The sequence below is a fragment of the Nyctibius grandis genome, chromosome 9, assembly GCF_013368605.1.
Source record: "Nyctibius grandis isolate bNycGra1 chromosome 9, bNycGra1.pri, whole genome shotgun sequence".
In the NCBI taxonomy this organism is placed as follows: domain Eukaryota; kingdom Metazoa; phylum Chordata; class Aves; order Nyctibiiformes; family Nyctibiidae; genus Nyctibius; species Nyctibius grandis.
This window is the reverse complement of record NC_090666.1, coordinates 27,456,190-27,468,847: the sequence shown is the minus strand read 5'-3', so window position 1 is coordinate 27,468,847 and position 12,658 is coordinate 27,456,190. Positions and strand designations below refer to the sequence as shown.

Here is a 12,658-nt window from a genome sequence, read left to right as displayed (position 1 = left end):
TTCTTTATAGTTTCTACAAAACATATTTCTCCAGAAGAGGCATTAACAGGAATACAGATTCCAGAGGCTGAGCTACAAGCTAGCCCTAAGGTATTTCTTGTCACTCTTCCCTACCAGGTCCTGAAGAACTTCTTTATGTCGGCTGACACCAAACACCAAAGACCTGTATAAAGTAGGGTCACCAAAGAGGTAGATGAAAGCCCCTTAACTATGACATCTGATCCGTCAGGAACCAAACCCATTCCAATTGTTTGCTGTTTCCACAACTAACACACTGGCCAGAACAAGGGCCAAGATTAGCAGCTCTGCTGTTAAATTCCCAGCTTTTGACCACTGCCTCAGGCACCTCATGTCATAAAAACCTTGGTAAACTGAGGAGTCTCTCAGACTGTCTACTCCAATAACACAATACATCAGAACCATGGGAGCTGCAAACAAGGCCTGGCTTTCGGTGGCAGGCAGTTTAGTTTTAAATGAATGTTAAACTAGATCTGTACTATTAATCAGGTTCCATTCCTTCAAGCACCAGGTCCCTAGTCTTATAGAACCCATTATTTCATTAGCTGCACCTCGAGGTAGAGGAGTTTATTTGTTTTTTTAAAATCAATTAATCCCTCAGTCACTGGGGGTTTGGTGTTTTGTGGTTTTTTTGTTTGTTTGTTTTGGTTTTTTTGGTTAAACATTTGCTCCTGTCTCCCACTGACCTCTATTTCTGGGCAGCTGGTCAACCAAAAAGCAGGCCAAAGAGGTCAGGGAGCAGACTTGGTGCTAAAGGCATTTGCTGTGTACACCATTAAATGTTTTGCTTGCTTTTTCACAGCTTCCTCTGACATCTGTATGGACAGCAACATTGCCAGCAGGTTTTCTAAGCACAAACACTAACACACTTCTGTTTGTTTTACAGAAAAGCTCATGAATGTGCAGCCTGTTTCCCAACAAGAATAATACTTTAAAATGCCAAGTGTCAGGTTTACCAACAGATTTTAATATTTCTAATGGCATGGTAGTTTAAGGAGATACTACAGAATTAACTAACCCTGCTACAGTTTTCTTCTCATGATCCCTCTGCAACATCTGTATCAGTACCACTTGCTTTCTGTTCTGAAACAACATCCCATCACCATCAAAAAAAAAAAGAGTCCACAAGCTATCTGGTAAATAATATATTGCTTTGCTAAAGAAGTCTTTCCTTCACTCTGTACATCTGCTAAGGATATAAAGAACAGTACATTGGGAAAGCATGCAATGTACTGAGGGCAGTTTCATGCACATACGGATATGCAAGCAAGGATCAGCCATTTTTCTTCCCAAATATGATGATATATGAAGTGTTTAGAACTGTGGAGCAGGTACATCCCACAGTCCCTGCCTGGGGCAGGAAGGAGCCCTCATATACTAGTAGAGACTGACATTTCTTTTAGTACTTAGCAGTTATCTTTACAGAAGAATTGAGGAAAAAAAAATTGAAACTTAAAAGCAGTTCAGAACAGATGAAATTAAGTGTTGATCTTCCAAATACTTTTAATGCCCTAAAATAACTTTAAAGTTTAATATCAATACCCTTACTTTTCTTACTGTAGTATCTTTCCACATAGATTAGCTTCAACTTTAGAGGGAGAGAGGCCTCTCAAGATTAATTATTTTTTTTCTTTTTGTACTCAGAACATGGACAGTACTTATGGGAAGAACTACACTGAGTTCAGAAAACATCAAAAGCTCAAGCCTACTGGTTCCATGCCCCTAAAACAGGGCTATATAAAAAAAAAAACACCAAGAGAATTTTATCTGTGAAAGAGTCTGGAAGTGAGCAGAGGATTCTGCAGATGCAATGCCAGGTTTTCCCAAGGCTCCAAAAAGCAGCCAGCCCGAATCAGTTGCTTGCAGAAGGAACGGATCCAAGGTGCACAAATTCCTTTTGGAACACATTTTTGGGGCATGTATGGGATGAAGCCCTCCTTTCAGGATGTTTTTCACTCCAACTGTCCCTGGAAAGCAGAGGCCTTTCCATTCAGGAATATGGTTAATGCTTGTACCCTTGGGAGCATGACCAACTACTTCCTTCATTAGGGCTGCAGGAAGCATCACCTGACTGCTCGCTCAGAGGCCACAGAAAAAGCATGAACAGAATTCCTCATTCTGGCCCCATTTCCAATACAGGAGTTTAAATGGTGAGCAATAACTTTTAACATTAAGAATTCTTTGTAGTAGTTTCACACTAACACCGAAAAAGAAAAAAAAAGATAAAGATCCCAGGTCTGCCTTAATCAAGCAGAAAGAAATTTAAATGAGAACAATAAAGAGAGAGTAAATATTAAAACACTAAGCCAACAGTAGTCAAGTGCTCATTAGTTTACTAACTGAACCAACCCAAAAAGACTACTGAGGCATGTGACTTCTTGAGTGTTACCTTTGCAGAGCCACAGTGTAGGAGAAAGATCCCTTACAGACCACAGATAGCATCAGGTCCGTTCCATTTGATTATTGCTTGTTTCAGGACCAATCAACACCAATACTTGCTCGATTACAGGATTAAATCGGCAACAATGAAAACAATCACAGGGACTAGCCAACATGACAATGCACAACTGCAGCATTTGGAAGAGTTCCCCTCTTTGGGAAATGCACTGCTTTAGAAAAGGCCCGTGGTGAGCTCTCTTACCTCTCCTCAGCCTTCCTGTACAGCACAGTGAAACAGCCCATCGGTTTGTAGGTGTGGGGTGATGCAAATCACTACTAGCACTGTAGCACAAATCTATCTGAACCACCCTCGTGCCTTCAATAACTGATTAAAGATAAGAACCCTTTCCAGTTCTCAAGCTCAGGTGCTTCTAAAATGATCCACATCTCCAACAGGTTAAATAGATTCAGTTAATTATGGATACAGTGGAAGAACCCTTATAATATTTTATTGCCTTACAGAAAATCATAATAAACATTTCCAATAGTCAGTACACCAGTCCAATGGTACAGGAGCCTGATTAAACCCTAACCAGGTGTCTGCTGTAGTCACAAATAACAGGCAGCTCTTCATAGCAGCACTTGCTCCAAAGCATTCATGCTGCAAAGCATCCCTCCCACATTTCAGGCTCTCGAATCTTTGCACTAAGGGAGTTTAGCCCAGGTACCAAAAGTCAGTGTACATCCTAGTCAGCCACACCTAAAGCACAAGGATACCTTACTTCCCTGTATTCACAGACCCACTGCTTTCCAAATCAGCCTCCAGTGCTTTACTCCCTGGGCAGAGCAGTATGCCATGGCTGCAGTCCACCACACACAATCTTCCAAGTTTTTCCTCTTTAATGATATACTCTTATACTCTTCCACTACACCACCGTTCTACACATCCGCTTCCTTTCCCAGTGCGGAAGCTGAATACTTGCTTATGAGGAATGAAGGGAAAAAAAGAGGAATTCCCCAGAGAAGCAGCAAACACGCAAGATTTTGGCAACAGCGTGCTACGGAAATTTAAGGATGCCGTTACAGAAACTACACTATAAATTATGCGTTTTGTAGCTTTAAAAACAGATGTTATTTTTTTTCTGTAGGCTAAAAAGATTAGTTAGAAAATTGATTCAGGCTCTTCGGCAGGGCTATAATGGCTTGCCAGTCTTGTCCCGTATTTTTACTCTCAACACAAACATGTTCAGCGCTAGTGCAAGGAGCTTGATGCAGATGTGCAGTATCCCAGCCTTGTTTATGGCCTCAAAGAGCACTGGCTGGTCTGAAGAGCTCTATTAGAAACACTGCTGTCACTTGTTTCAGTCTTATTCCGCCTGGCAGAAAACAAACCGTGGCCTCAGCATAATTATCTCCGTATTTGTGAACATACACATTTTCATTAATAACCTGACCATAATCCAACATTCAACCAACTGCATTTTTTTCTAAATTACAAAAAGGCAAACTTTTTACTTTTGTATTGAACTAGAGTTGCTCAGAATTTAAAAATCTTTAATTAACATTTGATATAGATTTTCTGCTGGTGCTGAGCAGGGAACCATAACAAACCAGAAGATTCTTTTAATTATAGCAATTGAAAATAAAAAAAACCCAGATCAAAATTAACATTCCGCTCTCCTGTTAACACATAGCAAATATCTTCCCTGCAGCAGTGTTGTTTTGGCAAACACCTTAAGCACAAAATTTAAGAAATTAAAATAAGTATATATATTGTGCGTGTTCCCCTGTGCCCAGCATTGCCACAGTGGTTAAGCTGCTGTTACTGAAGATAACCAAAAAATTAGACAGCTGAGAACATGCGAGGGTTTCCCCCTTTATACTGAAGACCACATTTCTCAGGTATGTGATGGCACAAATTATTCAAGGATGTAGTCAACCTTAAATGACCACCTCTGTATTTATAGTGTGTGCGTAACCACACGCAAGCTAGTAAGGGTGGCCTGTGTGACAGTATGAAATTCTTCGCTGAGGTTAAAGGGAACTTAAAAAAAAAAAACACAACCAAAACCATACAACTGCAAACACTATTAGTACTTGCAAGTGTTTCAGATATCAATAGCATATCAACGAAGACAGCCAGGATCATAAACACTTTAAAAAAAAAAAAAATAGCTTGAGCAGATAATCCTTGACCAATATTACTATGAAAGGAGAGCACAGCGATCAAAAAAAAAGGAGGGAGAAGGAAAATTCAAATCTTTTAGAACTGCTATGGTCCTCTACAAGCATGAACTTTGTATAAGATATAGTGCATGTCCCCTGTACTTGTAGACTATAAAGGAATATGAGGAAACTTGCGAAGGCATCTTCTGCAGTGCAGACCCAACTCCTCTGATTTCAGAAACATGACCTTTCTACTCTACTAGCAGTGTTAATGCACTGTTCTGCAAGCTCAGTCTGGGAATTCAAGCTATTACATTCCTTCATATTTGTGTATAAACAACGCTGCGATTGCAACTATTACATACATATAATGCTGAATTTAGGCTTGGTGCATCTGAACACGAGCCAAAGGTCTTCCCAGAAACATTTCCCTAGTATCCTCCCCTATACATTCTTCAGCCTCTCTGAAAGAAGAGTGCTGAACTATCAACACCAAAAGTAAGAAAACAGAAAGCAGAAGGATGGGAAAAAGTTCCCAAAGCAAGCAAAATTATCAATACCATTCAAACTAAAAGAAAATGAGGCTTTCTTCTTCCTGCAACTCATGTACCTAAATGCAAATACTTCAACTCAAATGCTCAAATGATTCTAGTTTCCTTATATATCAAACTATCAGAACACAGAAAGGCAGGCGTAATTCCTGAGAACCAGACGTGTTCCCCAACTGTTTTCCATTTTTGGAATCAATCTTGTTCTTTTGACAGTTAAAACTCTGAAAACAATGTCTGAAGTTATTTTTATTGTAATTGCATCTCCCCTGCCTTGCAAGGTTCTGCAATTTTAGTACAGTAATGAAATACCAACATTTCTCATGTATGAAAAGGCCAAGTTGTCTGGAATTTTCTGTTTATCTACAATTAAGATACCACAATCATTTGTAGGTCCTCGAGAAAGCGGTTTGCTTAATAACCATTGGAATTGTTATTTTTTTAAACATACTTAAACAGCCTGGGAGACAACCAGTAGAATTGGTAGACTGCACTAAAGGAGGCCAGTTGTCACCATCTGTGCTTTCCATGTCCTCCACTGCATGCTCTCAAAAGGGATTAAGCACCTAAGTCCAGTATCAGAACTCTAAGCACCAGTTTGAAGGCCCCCGAGAAACAAAAAAGAAACCCACACCTTTTCTTTTCTGTTCACCTATTTCATTCTTTCTCTTACAGATAGACCATTTTTTGTGAGAATAATAATGAAGTGCAGGTCTCAAGAATAATTAACAGAAGAGAACAGAGAGTGGAACCTCAGCCAGAAGGGAGACTCTCAGGTTTGACTCATCTGCGCTTCTGAGCAGCCTCTGCCAGACAGTTGCAATTTCTTTTTTTTTTTTCTTTAAGGAATAATACTATTGAGGTAATAAAAGCCTCAAGGCTGGCTTGGTTGCAAACACTGGACTGCAAAAGCAAAGCCAGAGAAATGATTAATCCCACTCCCTGGGAATCATGACACTGCATCTAGATTCTGTGTCCCATTTTGAACTCCCCTGTACCAGATATATTATGAACTGGAGTGAGCCCAGCACACAGCCACGAAGATGGTGATGAGACTGGAGCACACACAGTACAAAGAGAGTTGAGGGACCTGGATTTGTTTAGCCTTCAGAAGAGAAGGCTGAAGGTGGGGACCCTGTTGCTGTCTACAGCTGCCTAATGGGAGGGTATAGAGGAGATGGAGTCAGGTTCTTCTTAGAGGTGCACAGTGATAAAGCAAGAGGCAACAGACAAGCTGCAAAAAGGGAAATTCTGACCTGATATAGGAAAAAAATTCACAAAGGTAATTAAACATTGGAACAGAGGCCCAGAGAGGCAGTGGAATCTCCATCATAAGAGATTTTGAAATGCCAACTGTCCCAGGCCTTGAGCAACCAAACCCACTTTAGCACTACCCCAGCTTTGAGCAGGAGTTAGGTGACCTCCAAAAATTCCAGGCAACCAAGATTTTTCTACAACGCATGATACTTTAGTAACAGCCAGAAGATCCTTTCTTAGACTCAATGCTAAGTTCCCTCTGAATTCCTATTACCTGGAAAGGAAATCTAAAGTGGCAACTACTAGATTAATGACAAATACTCACCACCATATTGTAGGCATCAGGAACTTCAATTTCAAACTGAAACTTTCCACCTTGGTAATAGCCCTCATCTAGCAAAGAAAAAAAAAAGTTAAATAAGATAAAATAATGGATGTCATATAATACTAAATATCTGTCTTACACAGATTAAAATAACAGCACATGGTTATCATCAAATACTTAACCTAGTTACACCATAACATAGCTGTGTCCTAGCCCAAAGAGTGTGAACAGTGTTTTCCCTCACTCCCAAAACCTCTACAGCAGAAAGTGATTTAAGTCAGAAGAGTCAACAGTCTCAGAGTGACCCTGGCAAAACTACCTTCCTGATAGAGTACCAGGCAATACCCAGCTAGAGGAACTTTGATTGAACTTTTCATGTCTGTATGAACAAAATTCTGTCACGCAACGGCCGTATGGCATGTGGTACCACAGCACTGACCCTTGGAATGAGCTGGATACATACTTCACTTGCTAATGCATGCTAAATCCTCCTCCAGGGTTTAGCACATTTTCCCAGATTTGCGCTAGCAATCACATATCATGAGTAGTATGAATAATGGTGTGCAAGAGTATGCTTCAGAGTGTACTACAATAAAAGAGCAAGTTAGCTCTTTTATTGTAATTATCTTAGCATGATATATCAGTTAGGAAAATCTGCCCGCCTCCGACAACCTCAGATTCAATACTGAATTATTAAAATGGATACATTTTCAAATATGAAATCTGAAAATATCTAGTTGCATTTAACCAGAGATAATATAATAGGAAAATAGTCAGCCTGCAACTCTTGAGATGGCTGCGCTTGGAAGGTGAAATGCTTCCAAGTGATGTGAGATGTGTCTGTCTGGCATTGCCATTATCGAGTTTTTCATTAGCAAAGGGAAACAGACATGTACCCAGCCCACACTGGGGTTTTGGGACTCCTGAGCAATACTCAAACTACCTTGAGCACTCTAGCTCTCTGTATCCCATGGTACAGCCATGAGGGTCAGGAAGGCTGGTTATTGTTGTATGACAGTATTTTTTTTTATATTATTTTTAAAACCAGCATTGCAAAGGTAAGTTCTGTAAAGCAATCCACAGTTTACAGAAAGATTTTAAAAGTTTTCTTATTACCTAGCTTGTTCTAAAACACAAAAAAAGTTCTAGCTCCTCTACCATGTCTCATTAAAATCTTCTTTCAGGATGGTGTCTTTTGGACCTGCCCCCTTCCCAGTCCCTACACAGACCCAGCAGGACCTTCTCTTTTCTCCTACCAACCAATGCACCACATCCACCTGCTCAGGTTTCACACTACAATCTCACCACTGTCAGCACACGCCTGTAGCTTCCACACTGTAATTCCCCCAATCACAAGAGAGCGATCAGCTCCTACCCTCCTCCTCTTCGCAATCTCTTTATCAGCCGACTTACTGAAGAGGAGAGGGCATCACCCTGTTAAATAACACAAACCCTCAGCTGTAGAAGAAAGTGAACCAGTAAAAGCTGATGCTGCCAAAGATGAGACTCAACTGTACACTACGCCCAGCACGCCACTCCAAAAGACCCATGCCTGCAGAACAGCGGAAGAGTTGCTGGGAAGTACATCATGGTCTGGCTTCTCCCAGGAGCCTCTATGTAGACCACTGACAGGTTCAGCACATGAACAGCATCAGAAATTTTGTACTGCAACAGCAGCACAGGCACAGAGCATGAAAACAGAACATGGCTGGTCTTCCCCACCCCACGCAGTAATGTTTACAGCTGCCTCCACACTGAATTGTGCAGCACACAGCCCAAGCCTTAGCCATTGCAAATCTCACTTTAATAACCTGTCCAGAACATAAGCTTTTCAAATACATTCTGAATTTCCACTCTAATTCAATTTTGAAGTGTGCTTGATTTATTAAGCAGTCTTCTCAGGCACGCTATGCTTTACCAGAAAGTAATTGCGCATGCACTAATTTTTATGCAAAACAAAAGCAAGATAAAAGCATTTATCTATTTTTTTTTCCCAAATACACTGAGATAAAAATCAGAAAAGCAAGCCATTTCTAAAGAACGAGATGTACAAGGTGAGTTATACCAATACCCATTTGATGAAACTGCTCCCTGTCAAATGTGCAAAACCCTCAAAGCAAGACACTGACTGTTCCAGGAAGGAATGATTAGGGAAATGGTCCAATATCCCCCTGGGAGTTCAAACAGCTCAAGCACTACCGAGGGACCCTACAGGACACAGCTAATTGCACTTTGTCCACCATCTAGCACATTGTAAGAGCTTTTTAAGCAAGTGTCAGGAATCCTCACTATTTCCAAGTATGATGCCGTTCCTTGTAAGAATCACAGTTGAAAATCTCAGGTCTTTTAGTGATCGTACTAAAACAAATAAGCGACACCACACAGGAATTCAGCGTTTGTTACAGTGCAAGCCATGTACCTCAAAGCCTTCCACAGGCCTCCCCACTGCCCTTTGGCTCATAAGCACCTACCAAGCTATCACTTCCCAATATAAGCAATCACATGAAACACCCACGTGTGTTTGTGCAGGGAGAAGTACAGCAAGGTAAAGGAGAAACACCACCACTATTAAGGTTGCTCAGGAAGTCCAGCAGCTGAAAGTTATTTTCCTTGGCTTAATTTCAATAGTTCCTTGATTTTGTGGACTTGGAGTGAAGTGCGCAGCAGGTCTTCATATTCTACCTCTGCTAATGTGAAATAGATGCCTGTTGATGGATGTATGTACATGTGCCTTATGTCAAAGAAAATCCTCAGATTTCATGAATACTCTCTGTAATACAATTGTCCAAAACAAACATTCAAGAATGGCTCCAAGGGAGGAGAGCTTGCTGAAAGACTGTCAGATTCCTGCGGGTCAAGCAGCAAGAGAAAAGACACACTCCACATCTCTCTGCACACTGAAAACACCAGGCCCACAGCCTCTGCAGCGTGCAGGAACATTAAGGTAGATCCTTGACTCCAAGTACCGACAGCAAGATCACTCTGACCTTGCTCAAGAGATGCATGGGGTGGGGAAAAAAAAAACTGAACAGTTAATTCTTAGTTTTCTCTGTTCTTCCCCACCACGTAGACCTAGCTCAGGCCAGCTCCACTTCCACCCAGCCACAGAAGAAACTCCCAGTGTCCACGTCCAGGATGAAATCAGACAAGGCAAGTTCAGCTGAAGGGGACAAGCTCAGCTGAGCCTCTCTCAATGTATAAAACCATCACTGCAAGAAGAGTGCTAAGTTTCCTACACGATTACTGAGATGAACTGGCGTGCAGAGGGGTTAAATTATCACCAGTGTCAGAAGAGAAGCAGCAGGACCAGATGGTGAAAGAACACCCCTTTTCCTTACCAAAACATGTTTTAGATTAGCTCAAACACTTTCTAACTGCCTATTAACACCTCCACAGGATGTAAGAGATACCTTATGCATTAATTCCATTTTCTCTTATTTTTCTGTGTTCTGCATAAGGCTGAGAAATCTCTGGAAGACTTAGAGCACTTTAGACATTGTACCTCACACTGCAGGTCACTTCCATGACTGAGTCTCCCTTACAGACAAACCAATACTCATCGCTGTCTTGCATTACAGCTTCTCATTTTATGTTTCAGGTTTACCTTGGCATCAGTCCATGCTAGCACTAATCAAAAAGTGCACTGAGTGTCCTACTGGTTCTGTTATAAAATAAACAAGGATACATTTACCAAATCAGAAGAGTAAAGTATCTCTCCTCCCTCTTTTTTCACAATTCTCCCTGTACTGGGAGACAATAAAGCAAGCTACTCATTATCAATCACTCAAGTGTATACTAAAAATTGCTCTCTCTGGAGGGTCTCAGTACCCAGCCAGAAATCTTGCAATGCATTAACAAGATAAGCCTTCACAATGAAGTCATCTTATGGCATTTCAAGTAAATAGGTTCTCCCACGTGATGATTTCCTTCCTTGTGTCCCACAACACCCACACAGACTGGGACAAAGACTCTCAATTTTTTAGGCATGTAACCGTGGTGGGAAAAACCGAAATTCTGGCAAAGTTAATAGTGAGGAAAGTGCTATAAATAAAACAGTCAAATAAAATAGCTTTAGCACGTCATTTAGGAAGTTGGCCACTGACAAGACTTTTGCAAAAAGGGAATATGTCTGAGCTCCAGTGTTTTCCCTACTGCTTAAATTTATGTCTTCAAGCTGTACTAACAAAGCAAGCATCCGTCCCACTTCAGTCTCGAGTTTATCAACAACCTGACTCTAATCTTAGTTTGCATTTGTAAGGTGTTTTGATGGCTAAAAGTGCTGTTAAAATACTACTCTAAATTGTTTTATTGCTCTAAAAAGAAAATGTGAGATAATCAGGACCGGCCACAAAGGATGCGCTTTTGATAGTAGCTCCTTGAATCAGCAGTGTTGAAATGCTCAGCCATGCTCACCGACATTTGTCATTTTATGGCATGCAAAACAGAAAACAGGCTCTTTATTAATTCCCTGGAGAATGGAACTCTAAAATAACCACACTAAACCCAAACTACCCCAAATGTCTTGGAACTGCAGGAAATTTGCATTAACTTTACATATTCCTCTACTTTTCTTCATGTGCAAGCGACCTAAACTCAACTTTTTTTTTTTCTAGGTCATTACCATGTTTCAGTCTCCGCTTCCAATATTGTGCTCCAAGTATCAGTGCAGCAGGCAGGACTCTGCCCGCGTTGTAAGCGCCTATCTCCTTATTTTTCCTAGCTTTTGATCCAAAAAGGTACTGGCACAAAAATAAGAACAGAGGCAAGTGGTGGCATAAGGGCATTTTTCAATGACAGAATGATTGTTTCAGATGACAAAAGGAAAAAGAAGCTTCAGACAGCAGAGAAAGCCAGCAGTATCTGCCTCAGGAACACAGTTTGTCCATTGTGGCAGTAAAATTTAAGTCTTACCCATTTTCTAGTGTGTGCTACTATATATCTACTCATGGTACACTGCAGAAAGCTATGACTTAAAGGAACTGGAATTTCTTGAAGACAAGTAACTTTTGATGTGAAATACGCAGTCACCCTCATCAAGATTTTCTACAAATTCATTTTAATTTAAAACTCACTGTCACTAGAATAATTTTGTCACATTAAATACTTACTAGGAAAGGTTATTGTGGGAAGTGCAGAGTAAGGGAGATGAAAGTACTTCTGCTTAGTGGTAAAGTTTATTTTCTTATTCAAATTAGCCTTTTTGTGAGAACCTAAAGAAGCTTCTTTCACTGTCCTTTCAAGACCAGCCACCTTCGAAATGACTGCATAAAACAAAGCACCCAAGAACAGGCTTTGTCAATAACATAAGGCTACAATGTTGAATGCAAAAGGTATTTCTAGCGTTAAAAAACACGTTCAGTCAGTATCTGGCATCTGCATGGTACCCTGACAGCCAGCTACTTTCAGGAACTGTCTTGGTGTAAGATTCCTTACAAAACGTGGTTACAAAATTCAAGCTCTATGTTAAACACAATAAGAGAATTTAAACACAAAATATGAATATAAAATAATCGGTACCCCTTTAACAGATCAGTCACAGAAGGGTGCCATCTCTGTAACTGCAGATAAGCAAATTGAGAACCCTAAGAAGTGAGCCAGCAAGAACCTCTTTGCTGTGCAGACTACCAGCCCTGGCTTACACACACTTATTACACAGATCCTAACAGTACCAACTGCAAAGCAGCATTAGACACTCCCTGGCACCCGCAGCTGCACTGAGCCCAGCTCTTGTTCCACAACTGGAAAGCTGCTGAGATATTTGCAAAGCACTCCCTTAAGAGCCAGATGTACGAGCAGGATTTCTAGAAGTAACTCAGCTCCTCAATGCAAGAGACAGTTCCAGGCAGGAGGAAGAAAACTGGCTCTTCCTCCTGACTGTCAAGATTCATGCAACATTGTTTATACACTACAAAAGTAGTTGCCTCAAGCAAAGCTTTTGTGGCATTTGAGCCAGTAAAATTGTGAC

At 40.8% G+C, this 12,658-nt stretch overlaps 1 protein-coding gene across 1 annotated transcript in view; it reads right to left on the bottom strand.

The window, feature by feature from the left end:
- UBE2F (ubiquitin conjugating enzyme E2 F (putative)) overlaps positions 1 to 12,658 on the bottom strand; it is an 86,366-nt gene that overhangs the window by 57,166 nt on the left and 16,542 nt on the right. The window contains exon 5 of the mRNA XM_068407597.1: positions 6,694 to 6,761. Coding sequence (XP_068263698.1) covers positions 6,694 to 6,761 — 68 coding nt within the window. The remainder of the gene's footprint in view (positions 1 to 6,693; positions 6,762 to 12,658) is intronic.